Below are 17,788 nucleotides of genomic sequence, written 5' to 3' on the forward strand. Positions count from 1 at the left end.
AGCCTCATATCAATCCTATGAAATAGACCCCATTTTACAGATAAGGAAACTGAGGCTACAGAGCATAAGAAAATTGCTCATAAGTGTCAGGGCCAGCGTGGGAAGGCTATCTGGCGCCATGGCTGCCGTCTGAGCCACTCTGCGGTAATGCCCTCGGCCTGCTCTGGCTGATCAGGACTGATTTTTATTTTTATTTTTTTTAGTATAGCTGTGGTTTCACTTGACTCCTCGCTGTCTGCTTTTATAAAATAAAAGGGCATCGGGTCTGGCTTGCGGTCACACTAGCTAACTTATGACCTTCAGAGGTCACTGAATGCTCGCTGCCTGTGGCTTGCCGTGCGACGAGGGCTGTGGGGAGCGAGGAGGGCGGCGCAGGGTTAAGAAAAGACAGTAGCCGTGAACAGAGTGCAAGCGGGGCCAAGGCATGTGCAGCCTCAAGGACTGAGTGCCCCTATTGGGGCCTACGCATTAGTTTTTATGAGTTAGGTGGGGAAGTAAAGGAGATAAAGCTTGTCAGTCTCAAGATCTGTGAATCCCACACATCATCATAGGACACTGACTCAAGCCTGTCACCCCTGCCTGCAGGCAGCGGAACCATAAGTCTCAGGATGTATGTACTTCCCCAAAGGACAAAACCTTTATGCATATGAGTAGATGGAGAGCACATCATTGAATCTCTTCCCTTGTAGGTTGTGGGAAGGAATGCAGCCACAGAGGCAGAGGCTCTTCTTAGCCCGGGGAAGGTGGGTGGCTGTGCCCACCTCTATGAACCCCGTGGGTTCTCCTGTTGGTCCCCACTCGACTGCGCCTGGCTTGAATTGTTCCCCCCGTGGGGAATCTTACTCGTTATTGGCTAACCAGCCATCCCCTGGGGCCAAACAGGGAGACATAAGGTGCAAACACAAAGGTGAAGCAAAGTCCCTGAAAGGATCCATCTCACAGACTCTCCTTTCTTTAGGGGCAGGTACGAGGGGACAGACGGGTAGGCTGCTGTGTGGCGACAGCTGCCTGCCATGGGTTGTTCTTTGCTTTTGCTCAGATTTCTTTCAAACCCAGATAGCACCAGTGGTGCTAATAAAAGTCAGGCTGAGTTCTTAGTCGCTCTTTTGGGCAGGACCTGTTGGTTGACTTCATTTGTTGCTCAAAGTTTCGACTTGCTGGAAAATTCTGTTCTGGCTTACATGGAAGGTAGAACCAGAAAGCCCTGCCAGGCCAATGGTAGAGAGCCATAAGGTTATCTCAGAAGGAATGCGATTGACCGAAGGGTGTGCTCTGCTGTCCTTTCCTTATCTGAGGCTGTGCTTTCCCCGGCTAAGCAGACGCAGCAGTTGAATTACTCAGAGACACTACCATCAGCTGAATTAAGGACCCACCTCTACTTCTGATTTGCTGTGTAATATTTGGGTGGGTCTCAACCTGTCTTGACCTCTGCTTATCTACTTGTAAAATGAAGGATGAGTAATTAGAGTGCTTCCTGCATGCTTTATAATTCTGGACGCCACGCTGGATGAGCCAGCAGCGTACGTTCTCCATTCCGCACCTGAACAGAAGCACACACAGTAGGGCAGACTTGATGCCCAGTGTAAGTGTTCGGAGATTCAGTCTGCCCTACTGTGTGACCAACTCCAAATGCGCCCCACAGTGCCAGCGGTCCTGATCCTGATTTATTTTTCTGGGTAACTCATTCCCTGCTCTCCTCAACCACCATTTCATACCTTCTTCAATCTTTTCAAACCTCTTAAAAAAAACAACAACAAACTTTTATTTATTTTAAGTGTGTTTTTCCAGGACCCATCAGCTCCAAGTCAAGTAGTTGTTTCAATCTAGTCGTGGAGGGTACAGCTCACAGTGGCCCATATGGGATTGAACGGCAACCTTGTTAAGAGCATCGTGCTCTAACCAACTGAGCTAACCAGCCGCCCCTCAAACTTCTTTTCAAACCTTCTTCCCCACACTTCCCCCTCATTCTCAACAAACAAACCTCCCTTCTTTACAAAAAAAGTAGATTCAGCTTGGAATTCCCTAATCTTCCTGATGCCAACATTAACATCCCAGTAGGTCTGCCTGCACCCAACCTACCCTTCTTTCCCTCCCAAACAGAAGAAACCATTGCCCCAGCAATAGTTGGGGTCCCATCCTCGCCTCCTGACACGGGTTAGTTAGCATGTTGTTATAAAATACAGGGAGGTCCCTGGTAGAATAAGCAAAAGGCAGCCATATCCTGAAACTCCAAGTTCTGGAATGTCTCCTTCACTCCAGGACAAAGATGTGAGAATGCACTTTAAGGTTAATAAATTATCTCAAATCCCTTCTGGCCGGACAAAGGAGCAGATCTGATAGATAGGAATGGGTTCATTAATCCCTTCAGGATGGGCAAACAGGACAAACCTGATGGATGAATTCCGTTAAAAGGCTCCAGCCCCTTCTCCCAGCAGGCAAGGGAAGGTATAAAAGTAAGAACTTTTGCCTCAGTCACGGGGTACCTCATTTGGGACCCCCTTCTGCTCAGGAGCTCTGACCCTTTGCTTTCAATAAACGATCCTCTTAAAAAAAAAACCAAAAAAAAAACCCAAAAAAAAAACAACAACTCCTTGCCTCTCCTGGGTCCGTGTTTCCATTCTTCGATTTCACGAAACACCATCCCAACACTCACTCACAGAGAAATATTCCTACATCATTCCTCTATTGTTTCTTCCACTGAAGGTAACATGTCTTTTTTGCTTCTGCCTTTAAGATTTTTCTCACTATCTTCGGTTTTCAGCAATTTTATTATGATATGCCCACATGTAGTTTTATTTTAAAATATTTTTCCTCTGGAATCTGTGGCTAAGTGACTCAACTAAAGTTATAAAAAATTAGGACTACCACCTGCGTTCTCACTTTAATTCTGTTGTTCCTTTAGGCACAAGACAGCACAACCCATCATGCCATAACATTTAATAGAGAACTTTTAAAATCAAAATACTATAAGTGCTTTCTTTATTTACTTCCTAAATATTTACTGAGGATTTACCATAAGCCAGGCACTGAGCTGGGTGCTGGAGATAGGATGGCGTAGAGACTGCTGATCCCCTGCCCTCACGGAGCTTCCAGTCCAGTAAGAGAGATGGATGTCATCTTCCTTCAGAGAGACTGCTCCTGGGCTTCCAGCAGATAGCTTGAATGCAGGCAAATAGTCCGGATCCGTCTGGCATTGAGCTCGTTCAAAGCTGGCTTTCAATCCTTGTCAGATCAGTTCCATTTCCAGTTGACTCTTACTCCGAGGAAAACAGCGTTTGAGGGGTTCCAACTGAAAAGTCTGGAGGTCACTGAGCCCCTGCCCTGTGGTGAGCTTGAATTCCAGTTTTATTTCTCTCTAGTAAGATGTGACTTCTGAAAGCATTTTTAAGCTTCTCAGCCTCAGTGACAGCATCCAATCCAGAAAGTACCTTGAGAGGAAAAGCAGTATCTAGTGGCACTCTCACTTAGAGCATTTCCCCTTGCTTTGGGAACTTCTCATGTTCACTCACGGTGCCGTCATAGCCTTGGACGCTTGCTTGGCTTCTGCGCCTCATAGCCGTTCTGGGTAGCTTGACTCAGTCTTCCAGCCCTGTGCCGCTTCCACACAGACAAATGCCTCAAAGGGAAACGCAGCCCACGAGGTCAGGCTCACCTCAGTGTACTTCTCTTCAGTCTCTTGGACCCTTGCTTCCTGGCTGTCTTGGTATCTCCACAATGCCTTGAAATGGTTTGTTTGTTATTTAATTCCATTTTCTATTTGTTCTTGGCAGAAGAGTTGGTGTGACAGCCTGAAGGGAAATCCAGTGATGAATGCCAGTTTAATTATCAAATTAACCTTTTAGCACCTCCATTTATCCACCTTGTTCTTTTCTCAAGCAGCTCACACCTTTTGCCAAGCTTCCCTGCCCATTAGTTACTATCTTCACACTTTTGAACACTCACTTGTTCATGCGGGCTCACCACGTCATGCCTTTTTGAGTCTGTAAAATTCAAAGAAAGTGTTTTCCATTCTAACAGATATGTGAATGTTAGCAGATTAAAATTATCAGAGCCAGTGACTAGGTGTGGTGGAGATGGTTGTATTCCTTGCATTAATTAGTTCAGATTTAGGTCCCTCTGATAAGTTGTTGGTTTGCTTATCTCTCTCTAGTGAGAGAGAAAGCCCAGGCTTCCTTCTCCATTTCTTTCCAGGATGTTTTACCGTGTGGAGGAACTACCAGGGAATTAGAAGTCAAAATCACTTAAGATTCCTTATTTCTATAGAGTCAGCACTGAAATTGGTTACAAGTAAATGGTGGCAAATATTTAAGCAAATTGAACAGTGATTAGGCAGTTTGTTTTGTTTCGCAGGCACAGACATCTCATGTTACCTATCTCTATCATCTATGCTTGGAATGCCCTAACTTATGATGGTAGTTTTGTTTTTCATTATTGGTACCCATACTAATATAAACACAATTTATAGTTGTCTCTGCATACTTTACATACTTTATTCCTTTCACTCCTCACCATAACCCTATGTAAGACCAGTATTAATTCTTCCATTTAGACTTTGACACAGCTAATGAATAGCAGAACCAGAATCTGAACCCAGCCCTCTCTGATTCCCACTCACAGGCACTTAGCCCCCACACAATGCTGCTTTCCACATGGCTATTCCTTCCATGGGTATTGTCTGCCTCCAGAGAGTTATCTTTGCAGACTTTCACAGGAGACAGTCCACTTCATCCCAAGTGATTTGAGTTAAAGAATAAGATTGTGTAACCTTTATTGCTAGGCAAAGACCATATCTAGGCAACACAGGACCTTCTGAGGATTCCGCGTCTTGTTAGGACAGAATATATGGCAACTTATTTTGGCAAATTACAAGTTGGTGCATTCTGAACGTGAGTCAGGTGCATACTCTGTGTGAATTTTGATTTATCTGATATCTTGAAATCAAACCAGCAAAAGAATTAACTGTGAATTTATTATATCTGTCATTCTTGATTTCAGGGAAGTTTAATTAGCATTAACAGCACCTGTACAGAGATGGGCAATTTTGACAACGCTACTGTCACTGGAGAAATAGAATTTGCCATTCGTTATTGCTTCAAAACCTACTCTTTGGAAATATGTATCGAGGCCTGTAAGAACCTTGCCTATGGAGAGGATAAGAAGAAAAAGTGCAATCCGTAAGTTTCTTTGTCTAAGTTTTTTTTTTTTTTTTAAGTGATGAAAGAGCAGTTTATTAGAAGAAAAAGTACATTTCAAAGAGGTAGAAGCGGGCCTCAGCAGAAGTCAGTGGCTCAAGGGCCATTATTAGAAGATAAAGTACACTCCAAAGGGTTAGGAGTAGGCCGCGGCTCAAAGGCTCAAAGCCGCTGACTGGCTTTTTTCTAAGTTTTGACATAAAGACATATTTATTGATTCTAAAGTTTACATGGAAAAGTGAAAGTCCGAGAATAACCAAGACAATTGTAAAAAAAATAAAATAAAAAAAATAAAAAGATTTGGGCGGCTGGTGAGCTCAGTGGGTTAGAGCGCGGTGCTCTTAACAACAAGGTTGCTGGTTTGATCCCCACATGGGCCACTGTGAGCTGCACCCTCCATGACCAGATTGAAACAACTACTTGACTTGGAGCTGATGGGGCCTGGAAAAACGCACTTAAAATAAATAAATAGATAAATAAATAAATAAGAATTGTGTCAAGAATTATTATAACGCTGCAGTAATTCCAACAATGTGTTATTGATGCAAGACTAGACAAGCAGGTCAATAGAGCAGAATCAAAAGTTCAGACATAGACCGTAGCATAGAAGGGAACTTATATAATCAAGGGGTTATTTTAAATCAATGCAGATGAACTTCAATAAATAGTATTGGATAATTTGACTTTCCATACAGGAAAAATAAAATTAAAATCCTGTCTCACACTATCCATAAACAGATTAAAATTTTCTTCCAACATGGTATCTCATTATTATTTTCAGGGAACACGTACTTCCCTTATTACTAACAAAGATAAGCAACTTTTCATATACACACTAGCCACTTAGGGTTTCCCTTCTGGGAACTTCCTGTCATCTAAAAGATGACAGAGTAGAAAGCATCAAGAATCCATCTCCCCACACAGACAATAATAACTGCTCTGTCAGAATCTGTCTGATGTAACTATTTTGGAACTCTGAAGTCTTTTGAAGGCTTGCAACTTCCAGGCGAAAGCTTGGATGATAAATTGGGGTTAATATCGGTCAATCTAAGCTCTTAGAACAGTAATAGATACCCATCCTCTACCCCCAACCCCTTGGCAGGCAGCTGTGCATGTGTTCCCAGAGCAGTTTGCACACAGCTTGCAGGAGTCAGGGTGGGCAAGAGGATCCTGTCCTCCAAATATCAGAGATCTCTTCTCTGATTGCTGATTGCTGCTTCTGATCACAGAGGTACAGACAAAGAGGCATGCAGCCATTGTTGTTGCATCTCAACCCATTGTTGCAATCCCCTCCACCTCTGGCTGATGTGATTTCCAGGGGGTTTAAAGGACCAGTGCCCTTGTTTGTCTCCCTTTTTCAATTTTCTCTTTTTCCTCTCTTGGAAGCCAGATACTATAGACTAGGACATTCAAAAGTAACTGCATGTACAAGGAAAATTAAAAAGTGACTGTGCATTTCCCTGTACTCAGGGAAAGGTACAGGCTCAGAGTAATCCTGAAAAAACCTTGAGTTTACACCTCAAGCTGATCCTAGGTACAGAATCAATAAACAAAAATGATAACAAAAAACAGTAAACTCTGGGGAATGGAAAGAATCTGATTTCCAGAGTTAGCACATTATTAGACACAAATGTCCAGTGTTCAACAAAAATCACAAGGCATATAAAGAAACGGGAAAGTACGGCCCATTCAAAGGGAAAAAAATAAATCAACAGAAACTGTCCCCAAAAGAGATCTGATGGCTGGTTTACTAGACAAAGACCTTAAAACATTGTCTTAAAGATGCTCAAAGAACTAAAGGAAGATGTGAAAAGAGTCAAGAAACTGATGTATGAACAAAGTGGAATTATCAATACAGAGATAGAAAACCTAAAAAGAAACCAAAAATAAATTGTGGAGCTGAAAACTATAATAACTGAAATGAAAAATTCATAGAGGGATTTAAAGGCAGAGATGAGCAAGTAGAAGAAAGAATCAGTGGCTAGGACAATGGAATTTATTGAGTCCGAGGAATAGAAAGAAAAAAAGATTGAAGAAAAGCAAACAGAACGGAAGGGACCTGTGGGATACCATCAAGTGGACCAGCGTATGTATGTGAGAGTCTCAGAAGGAGAAGAGAGAGAGAAAGAGAGAGATAGAGCGCAAGGGATAGAGAGAATATCTGAAGAAATAACAGCTGGAAACTTCTCAAATTTGATGACATACATGAATATAAACATCAAAGAAGCCCACTAAACTCTACGTAAGATGAACTCAAAGCACCCACACTGAGACACATTATAAACAAATTTTTGAAAGACAGACTCTTGAAAGCAGTGAGAGGAGTGAACAATCACACACAAAGAAGACTTATTCAATAAGATCCTCAGCAGATTTTTCAGCAGGAACTTTAAAGGCCAGAAGGCCAATATACTCAAAATGCTAAAAGAAAAAACACACACACCTGTCAACCAAGAATCCTATATCCAGCAAAACTGTTCTTCAAAAGTGGGGGAGAAATTATGTCAGTCTGAAATAAACAAAAGTTGATGGAGTGTGTTACCACTAGACCTGTCCTGCAAGAAATGCTCAAGGAAGTCTTATGGGGTGAAATGAAAGGACATTAGGCAGTAACTCAAAGATGTATGAAGAAATAAAGGTCTCAATAAAGGTGTAAACACAAGCAATTATAAAAGCTAGTTTTGTAAAAATTGTATGTAATTCTGCTTTTTGTTTTTTATACTAAAGAGACTAATATATTTTAAAAACAGTCTATTATTATAACTGTTCTTTGTCATTTCACAGTTAGTTTTTGACATAATTTAAGAAACTAACACATTTTAAAGAATTAGTTTGTGTTTTTGGGCATGCCATGTATAATGATGTCATTGTGTGACATCAATGGAAAGACGTAAAAATGGAGCTGAAAAGGAGCAGAGTTTGTGTAACTATTGAAGTTAAGATGAGATAAATTCACGTTAGAGTGTTATAACTTTAAGATATTAAATGTAATCCCCTTGATAACCACAAAGAAAATAGTTACAGAACATACACAAATGGAAATGAGAAAGGAATTTAAATAGTTCATTCACCACAAAAAATCAACTGAACACAAAAGAATACAGTAATGCAGGAAATGAGGGACTCAAAAGCTATAAGGCAGATAGAAACATAACAAATATCAGAAGTAAGTACCTCCTTATCAGTAATTATTTTAAATGTCAATGAATTAGACTCTCCAACTAAAAGACAGAAATTGGCAGAATGGATAAAAACATAGGATCCAATTATATGTCATGTACAAGAGACTGTAGACCCAAAGACACAAAGCGAAGACATTCCATGCAAATAATAACCAAAAGAGAGCAGGGGAACTATATTAATATCAGACAAAATAGACATTAAATCAAAAAGGTTACAAAAGAAAAAGGTTTGCTATAGCAAGAAAAAATTATAAATGTCTGTGCATCTAATAACAGACGATCAAGTCACATGAAACAAAAATTGACATAAGTGAAGGGAGAAACAGTTCTACAATAATACCTGGAGATGCGAATACCTTTCTCAATAATAGCTAGAACAATCTGTAAAAAGATAAATGAAGAAATAGAGGATTTAACACAATAAACCAATTCAATACACGGGTGTGTATTTTATTATAATGCTTTAAGCTAACAGGTATATTTTATATATCCTGTTGTACTTGTGTAGGCTCTGATAAGGATCAGCAATTTAAGAGTAAATGAGCATTGAGGAATTGGTGACAGTGAGCCGGGAGTACTTTTCCAAGACTTTTGACGGACAGGGAAGAAGAGGCCTGAGACTGGAGCTTCAGAAGGGATCCAGATCAAGGGAGGGTGACTGTTCCCTTTTGCTCTGGGAAAGTTGAGCCTCTCCTAGCCTGTGGGGACAGAGCCTCGACAAGCTGAGTCATTGCCATCAATAGAGCTGCCAGAGGAGCCAGGAAGGGCAGTCTCGGGACCTGAGTGGAGGGATCAACCTAGAACAGGATTTCAGTGGGTGGGCAGAGTGCCAGTAGAGAGCTTGCCTCTCTGCTGATGCCTCTGCTAGCTGAGCTGCGGCCTCCAGACTCAGTGGAGAGGGATCGTGAGTGCTGGTCCTCAGCAGTCAGGAGGACAGGCTTGGAGGCCCGGCAGGGAAGAGCAAAGTGTGAGGCATACACCTTCCATGTCCACTTGCGTGGGTGCAGGGAGGACGAGCTGACACATGGCCTCCCACCATGGAGCCCCGAGATGGCAGCTGATGAGCCATGTAGATTCCAGAATGTGGTGGCCAGAGACTGTGTAAGCAGCAGCTGTGTACGCAGCTCCATTGTTCAGTCAGTGGTGGCCACTGAGCCCTTTCAGTCAACCCGCAATTCCGCAGAAAGCAGGGCAAAGAAAACGCTGATGTGTGATTCTCCACCTGAACTTTCATCCACGCCCTCTGAGCTTGTACCTTGTCCTGCCTGCATTTGGCTCCTAGGTATGTGAAGACCTATCTGCTGCCTGACAGATCCTCCCAGGGAAAACGCAAGACCGGAGTCCAAAAGAACACGGTGGACCCAACCTTCCAGGAGACCTTAAAGGTACTTGCTGAGCAAATATTTATGTGTTGAGTCTCCCCATCTTGGGCTGGGCACAGGGGGCCAAAGTCCAGCGGACGGTTCTTCCAAACTCGTGAGTCAGTTAAACATAAGTGCAGACACTTAATGCATTTCTGCGGGGCTCTGTCAATCAGTGGCAAGTGGTAGAAAATAAATTCCAGCCTTTGTACGGGAAAAGTGCAGAGTCTGCCAGACTTGAAAATGGCTTTTGATGAATGATTTCCAAGAAAATGGTGAAAAAGAGCCTGGCTGCCTCTCAATTTTTAAAATCGGTTTGTCCCGTTGAATTTTTATAACTGTCAAGGAGGTATTCTCAAACACTGTATCCTGTAAATTAAACTAGTAGGTTACTATCTTTGTAAAAGTGCACCTTTATTATATATCTGCATGCCTAGGTTTTTTCTTATTTTAAGAAAAAAATAGTCATTTTATGAAAACATTTTATAGATAATTGTTTGGGTTTCACCTTCTTTGGTGCTGAAGAAATATGATTTGCGGTTGAAGGCAGAGATGGGGAGGGGATGCCTCACGCTGGGATTTAGGATGGAGAGTTGGAGATGAAGTCTGGTGTATGCAGATAGCTAGGTGTGGGAGGCCCTGAGCTGGAAGAACCGTCCAGACTCATGGAGAACACATGTTCCCAGTCACGGATGGGAAGCCCAGGGATCCCATGTGTCAAGACTGGAAAGGAGAGGGCTTTGACTCCTTGGTGAGAAGGAGCATTTGGGAACTCCCTGCAAAGGACCACCTGGGCAGCTGGCACAAGGCTCCCATTTGTTAAGTAACAATAGCCATTGTTTTCTGTGCCCCTACTGTGGCCAAGTGTGTTATAGTCTCTCTGAGCTTGGTATTAGAACCCTCACTTAGCACTGAGGACTAGCAGTCCTTCTCAGAATTTACGTGCACAAGAATCACCAAGGGATTTAAAAATAAAAAAAGTAGGTTGTGAGTCAGCCGGTGTGTGCTGGGTCTGGGACCACTCCAGGAGCAACTCACGAGAGACCGGTCTTCAGATGGTTTTGGTCACATACCTGCTAAAAGAACTTTGAAAAGCTATGTGCCTTCTCACATATTTTAAGGTGACATCTAAAATGGCTCATAAGTCTAATTACAGTATTTTGTACTAAACAGAGGTAGATGGTTCACATTTTATGAAATGAGATAAAATTGAGGATTGACTACATTTTAGAGAAATATTTAATTATATAATTTGATACAGTTTACCATCTTTAAAATACATGCAGAATCTCAAAGACATCACCTAAACTTTTCATCCATTGGTTTTATCCAGTATATTGTGAATATTTTGGTTGTCCTGGACAAGTTTCCAGAGACGTTTAAAAGAATCAGTGCCCCTACTCCGTTCTAACTTCATAACGTCTGACACAAGCTTCACAGAAACGCTTAAGACAGGAAAGAAGGGAAGATGAAGCTGAGCGACCATTGAGAGTTTTGCAGAAATCAGTATTTCGAATTACCCTTTTGTTTAGCACACCGGGGGTTCATACAACCTGGGGCAAGCCACCAGAGTAAGATTCCGGGGGTAAGAACCGTCTTCCGCCAGTTTTGAGAAAAATACTTGTGATAGATGATCCTCTTCCAAGCAGAGCACTTCTTGGGACGTCTTCCGGTACTTCTGCCTGGTGGCGCCGCAGTGTGGCCCTGGCAGCCCAGGCTGACTGGCTCTGTTCCCCTTTGCAGTACCAGGTGGAGCCTGCCCAGCTGGCGACCCGGCGACTGCAGGTGTCCGTGTGGCACCTGGGCACACTCGCGCGGAGGGTGTTTCTTGGAGAAGTGATCATTCCTCTGGCCTCGTGGGACTTTGCCGACAGCACAACACAATCCTTCCGCTGGTATACGCTCCGGGCCAAGGTGATGTCTGGTTTGGGACTAAGTGACCTCACGCCCACCGTGAGAATTTTTCAGAGGGATCCAGAAAAGGATACCTACCTGGGAAACCTTGGACCCAAGACAATTGTGGGCACTTGCCAGGCTGTGACTGTTAAATAGGAACTTCCTAGGCAGAAAAGGCCCAGTGTCGGGCTCTCCTGGTGGGGTTCGGCGGAGGGATTTTTACCTGCCGTGGTTTGTTCAAGGACCGGAATAGCCCAATTCGCAGCACAGCCCAAACGCTAGCCTGGTTCCGGCCCGATGTGCAGCCTTCCTGTGCCGGCCTTGTAGCTCTGCGCCCTTCCCTCAAATTCAGGGTCACTTGGTGTCAGCTGAGCTGGCCTGGACTCTCATGGCCCTGCAGCTCAAAGTCCACACCTTTTGGCTCCCCCACCCCCACCCCTGGGACCACACCTGTCCTGAGGGCTACAGTGTAGTGTTTCTAAACGTCCCACCCCAGCCACTCCCACAACAATAGGTGAGAACAACTGGACCAAATGCTATCAGGCTGGCAGAGACAGAGGTGGCCTGACCAGAGGGGACTTCCTGTCCTGCTCTAGCAGAGCAGCAAACCTCCAGGGTGGGACAGGCCAGGAGGAGCTGGCTGTGCATGTAGGAAGAGATGCCAGGGGAAAGGTTAGCATTTCTCCGGGCGGCTGCTTTGCACATTTCCTTTCAGGATCCAAGATTGGCAGAGAGTACATTTGAGATAGTGAAGGAGGAGAAAACATGGCCTCTATCATTTCCTAAGAATGACAACAGGAAGTGCCAACCCCACCAGTGAAAGTCTCACAGGGCCTGGACCAGGTCCCACCATTTCACCTCCTTTTTCCTCTCTGAAGGCAGGGAGGCGATCAGTCACATATCCTGTGTGGGAAGTGGTTCTGGTTCTCCGCCACTATAGGTCAAGCCCACGGTGCTGGTCCTGGGAGCCGTCCCTCCCCCCTCTCCTGTCCTCATCTCTGTGCGGCCTGCACAGCCCCCCCACTCACCGTCCGGTGCTTGTGTTTTCTCTTCTCAGAGTCAGTCCGTCCTCAGACCTCCACTTGGCGATACCCACTTGGAGTGGCTTTCTCCTGTCTGAGGTCTGCCCAAGACTTTGCTTAAATCCACCTCCTCCATGAAGTCTTTCCTGATTTTCCTTGCCAGATGAGGTCTCCTTATAGGATCCTGTACTAGGGATGCCCTGCCCGTCTTCTCCCCCCAGGACCCCGTACTCAGGACAGGAGAGGCTGTCACAAGGCTGGGCATCCACTGGCACGCGGGCTAGGAGCAGGGTAAAGGCGTTCCTCCTGATGCTAGGCAGTGACTGGTGCTGGATCTGGGTGTTTGCTCACAGGCCCTGACAGGAGGGGGCAGTGGGCTTGGCATGGGGTTGGTGCGGGTTTCTAGAAGCAGAGGGTGGAGGCACCTTTATCTCATTTGGTAGCCAAGGGCCAGCCTCCTTCCCCAGAGGCAGCCAGGAGACCCAGGAGAGCTGCTGCCGTGCAGGGTGGCTGGCGCTCCACACTCTCGGAGTCCTCGCCGAGCCCTTGCTGGGAGGCTGCTCCTGGCTGCCAGGGGTCCGGATGAAGGAGACCCTTCCCACCCCACAGGGTGAGGGATTCAGTGGATCCGTCTTCGCTCTCCAAGCCCTTCCTTCACTCATTTTCTGGCAAAATCACTCGTGACCAGACAAGCCACCTGAGTAGTCAGGAAGGTGTCCTTGGCAGGGAACTGGGGACAAGAAGTGGGCCAGCTCACTCAGACCGGAGAGCCACCCCTTGTTGTGGGCACGGAGCCCAGGACCCCATCAGTCTCCGGTGGCTTGGTGTCCCTGGCATGGAAGGGTAGCTGGAATCCACTGACCTGGATGGAATCCATTGGGGGGCGGGGCTGGGGGGGCTTCACTTTACTTTTTCCAGCTTAGGTTGTGTCCAGTTTCTTTGGACTATCCTATGGGAATGATGTGCCAGGCTCTTTGAACCCCTCTGCTTATCAGGCCATCTGCCTCTGGTGGGGTGAGCGGCTGGGTGGCTGAGCCGTTTCTCCCACATCGAGGGTGGTAAGGGTGGTAAGGATGGGAGCAAGGTCACCATAAACAGGAGGAAGAGCAGTCCTGACAGACATCCACTCCACCTCTGACTCTCTGAGGCCTGCAGAGGCTTTGCAGGGGTGCTGTGGTGGGGGAGGCAGAGGGCATTTAGGGACAGACCTGAGGCAACCAGGAGCCCAGAAGGTCCTGGGCGCTGGGGACTGCCGCCTGAGCTCTGCCTCTTGCCCACAGGCAGCGAAGTATGAAGACGGTGTACCTGCCAATAATGCAGAGCTTGCAGTCTGGGCCAAACTGGTGCTCCCTGCAGGGCCCGGAAAGCTCGAGGAGGCTCAAGAAGGTAGGTGGTCTCCAGCCTCAGGAATGTTCACCTGTCCCCAGAGCCTGGAGCAGCAGGCAGGCTTAGAGGTGGGCCAGTGTGTCCTGGCATTTACTGCCCATGTGCTCCAGGAACTTTCACCGAGAGCTGTGGAGATCAGCCTGGGAACAGGGGTCTCTGGAACCCGTGGCTTGAGGGGAATCGAATGACTGGAAAACGGCCAGGCCTCTGATGCCCGCTTTACAGGGCTCTTAGGTCACCAGCTCCGAGGCTTTCTCCCAAGGAGCTGGCTTGGTTGGTCCCCCTGGTGAAAGGAGTCCCACTGTGGCCCTTCTTGAAGAATGACCTTCTGCATCATGGTTGGGAGTTTGACTCTTTGGGAACCAAGAACCCATCTCAAGGCGCCAGAGCCTGCAAGGCTCGTAGCAGACACATCCTGCCTTCGGTCACGTGAGCAGCTGCTGCTCAGCAAGAGAACAGGCCAAGGACATAGTTCCTTGAGGACCTTATAGATTTAACTAACTTAAATAACATGGGGTGTGTGGGCAAATGAGTGGGAGTGAAGACAGTATGCATGACACTGATGTATTAGTGATTTGCTATTTGACTGGAGGAGCTCACAGGACCACCAGCAGACCAGCAGTAAACACCCACGGTCATCTCCAGCGCCCTAGAAGAGGCCTTGGAGCCCCACCTTCCCCCAAACTGGCTCCCACTTTCTGCAGCCTTCCTCTCTTTGGGTTAGTCTTGACTCTATAGCCTGTTTCCCTAGGATTTTAGCAATCCTTCCATCCCATCATCATGCTGACCGTTTGGTGGGTAGCTGGGGAAAGTATGTGAGCAGGGCCAGCAGGGCCTTCTTATGGTGGGCATGCTCCTCCTGGCTACTCTCGTGGGGTCTGAGGGCTGTAAGACATCCTCTGGCTGAGCTCAGTTTTGGGGTGGTGGCATTGCATCCCAACGTGCAGGAGGGTTGACAGCAAATGCCGGCTTTCCTTCCAGGGGCAGGAGATCAGCCATCATTTAACGGTCAACTCTGTTTGGTGGTGCTGGGAGCCAAGAATTTACCTGTGCGGTCAGATGGTACCCTAAACTCATTTGTTAAGGGGTAGGTATTAGATTTAATCAAATATTATTTAATGATAATCTACTATACATTTGGCATGGTCCTAGGAACTGTAGGAAACACCAAAAACACCCATTTCAAACTTGTATTTTAGCTTTTCCACAAATATCTAATTGAAGTCATGTTCAAGACTCTGATGTCCAAGAATTCATGGGGGTTGGACATGCTGAGACTGGGTTTGTAATACTACATTCTAACTGAAGCCCAGATCTTATTAGTCCATGTTGTGTCAGTGACTCAGCATTTACTGACCGACATGGAGCATGGACATCGTGTTTCCTCAGCTTCACATCCCCTTGGATTAACAGAAAGAGGGATGACTGCAGATTTCATTCTCATTCTTATTCACGACAGGTGTGTTGGTGTTTCCAAAAGTAAAGCAGACACCATTATTATGTAGCGTGCTAAAGCCCCAGTCAATGTCATAAAGGAAAAATGATGGCCTACCAGTCAAGATAGAACGGAGTTTGTGTCCTAACCATGCTGTTTACCTGTATGGCCTTGGGCAATTTACTAGGCCCTTCTGAATTTATTCTGAGAACTGGGTTAAGGAGATGCCATGTGCAGAATCCTGGTCACTGGGCAGCAGGTCTAATAAGCCTCGCGGTCGCCCGGTGGTCGGCGGACCGCAGAGGCGGATTAAGACAAGGGCCACGTGGCCTCGGAATCCCAAATCACCCTGAGCTTAGTGCCTGGTGCAGAATTCAGCTCTGAATTCAGAACATCCTAGCGAGGTCACATAGGCAATCTTGTGATTCTCATTTTCATTCATTTTAGAATTTGTATTTTGTAATGGATTTAGTTAGCCCTTTTCTTAGCACTAATAGCCTCACTGCTGAGCTAGTACCAACAGGGAAAGGAGGCCCTGTGGAGGGAACATATTGTAGGCCTGTTATCTGTCTCCTTCTACAGCTGTCTGACTCTGCCAGACAAACAAAAACTGAGGCTGAAATCTCCAGTCCTGAAGAAGCAAGTGTGTCCCCAATGGAAGCACTCCTTTGTTTTCAACGGCGTAACCCCTTCTCAGCTGAGGCAATCCAGCCTAGAATTAACCGTCTGGGACCAGGCCATCTTTGGTGTGAATGACCGCTTGCTGGGAGGGGCCACGCTTGGTTCCAGTAAGTCTGCTTGAGATATTTATTGGGCTGAAGTGCATGGTTGATCCTTAGTGACTGTCACATGGATACCATTAAAAGAAATGCTTTCACGATGGCAGATGATTTAACTGGCTTTGAAATCGCCTAACCACCTATAAATGCAGATTACTAAGTCGCCTTATAACCATACAACTGAGCGATAATACAGCAAAGTATTTCAACAATTTAAATCAGATTTAGGATCTGCTAAATTGCAGGCCTCAAAATGGGCTGGGTACAGTATTTTCTTGTTTCTGGCATCAATCAGAAAAGGATTATTTTCTTAAAGGAAAATACCTTCTTAACCCAAACTATTGGCAATTCAAAAAGTATTTCATTAAGAGGACAAAAGGGCAACACTTCGGTGTTGCTCAGCAGTGCTTCTGGCATTTTGTGGGGGATAGTCCTTTGTCGGGGAAGGGCTTGAGTGCCCCAGTGACCCCCAAACACTGTGACAACCAAAACACCTGCACACATCTCCAAGGCCTCCAACCGAGGACCACTGAAAATAAAGACTATTAAATTACAATTTGTTTTAAATGAAATATTGTCCAAAGCCAAGCCACTTCCTCTAAGGAACTCATTTCCATGAACTTGGCCCCTTGGTCTGGTATGCCCACACGTCAAGACACCGTAATGTGTTAAGACTTGTCAACCCTCCTCCAAGATCAACCCACTAAACCTGTCCTCTCCTCACTTTCAACTAACAGGAAAGAAAACAGCTTCAGGCTTCTGAGGCCTCAAATCCCTGGGGAGGATGCCTGAGCGAGTCCAGTTCTGAACAAAGTTTTGTTGGGGGTGGGGGTGGCTCTCTCCTACTCACCAGTGGTTGACGTTTGAGTATGCTCTTAAGTTGAGCAAAAATTACTTTTCTTACTGGTTCTCATTTCGAAAAAGCTGAATAAAGGGGTGGTAAAGTCATCTCCTGGCCCACTGTTACTAATTTGTTGTTTCACTCACATCAGAGGAAGATCCAGCCGGCGGTGCTGACTCAGGCGTAGAGCCAAAGACCCAGTGGCAAGAAGTTCTCTCCAGCCCCAATGTATGGACAGACCTGACACTCATCCTGCATTGAAGTGCAGGCTCCACTCTGCAGCGGGTTCGTCTGCATGCCTGCTGGTTAGCTGGCAAGCTGGGTGTGGACACACACCTGGCAAGGCCTCTGGAGTGACACACTCTTCCGTGTCCCTCTGTGTACACTTGTTAAACAGAGCAGTGATCACTGTTATAGAAAGAAGTCTCAGGTTGGTTATCTGTACTTTGAGAGATGTGGAAAATAGCCAGATTTCAATAAATGTTCAACAGTACCTCTGTCTTCCAATGCTTGACAGTGAAAACTATGGCCTTGTTATGTGCGTTTCAAAGAATGAGACTGGTGAGTATTAATCCCTTCCACTTTACTGTGGAAACTTTGTGGAGGCAGGTCAGCTAACTCCACAGAGCACCGGGGTGCAGAAGGGGACAGACTCCCATTTTGGGTCTGTCAGCTCAAGGTCCACCCAAGGGAG

At 45.8% G+C, this 17,788-nt stretch overlaps 1 protein-coding gene across 3 annotated transcripts in view; it reads left to right on the top strand.

Moving 5' to 3' along the window:
* SYTL3 (synaptotagmin like 3) overlaps positions 1-17,587 on the top strand; it is a 78,063-nt gene extending 60,476 nt beyond the window's left edge. For all 3 annotated transcript variants that reach the window (XM_019749458.2, XM_019749468.2, XM_019749481.2), the window contains 7 exons: positions 4,996-5,174; positions 9,657-9,759; positions 11,479-11,649; positions 13,934-14,039; positions 15,021-15,126; positions 16,057-16,262; positions 17,246-17,587. In XM_019749458.2, the coding sequence (XP_019605017.2) occupies positions 4,996-5,174; positions 9,657-9,759; positions 11,479-11,649; positions 13,934-14,039; positions 15,021-15,126; positions 16,057-16,262; positions 17,246-17,355 (981 nt within the window). In that variant the 3' untranslated portion in view covers positions 17,356-17,587. The remainder of the gene's footprint in view (positions 1-4,995; positions 5,175-9,656; positions 9,760-11,478; positions 11,650-13,933; positions 14,040-15,020; positions 15,127-16,056; positions 16,263-17,245) is intronic.
* The last annotated feature ends 201 nt before the right edge of the window (positions 17,588-17,788 follow it).

The sequence above is a fragment of the Rhinolophus sinicus genome, linkage group LG05, assembly GCF_036562045.2.
Source record: "Rhinolophus sinicus isolate RSC01 linkage group LG05, ASM3656204v1, whole genome shotgun sequence".
NCBI lineage: Eukaryota > Metazoa > Chordata > Mammalia > Chiroptera > Rhinolophidae > Rhinolophus > Rhinolophus sinicus.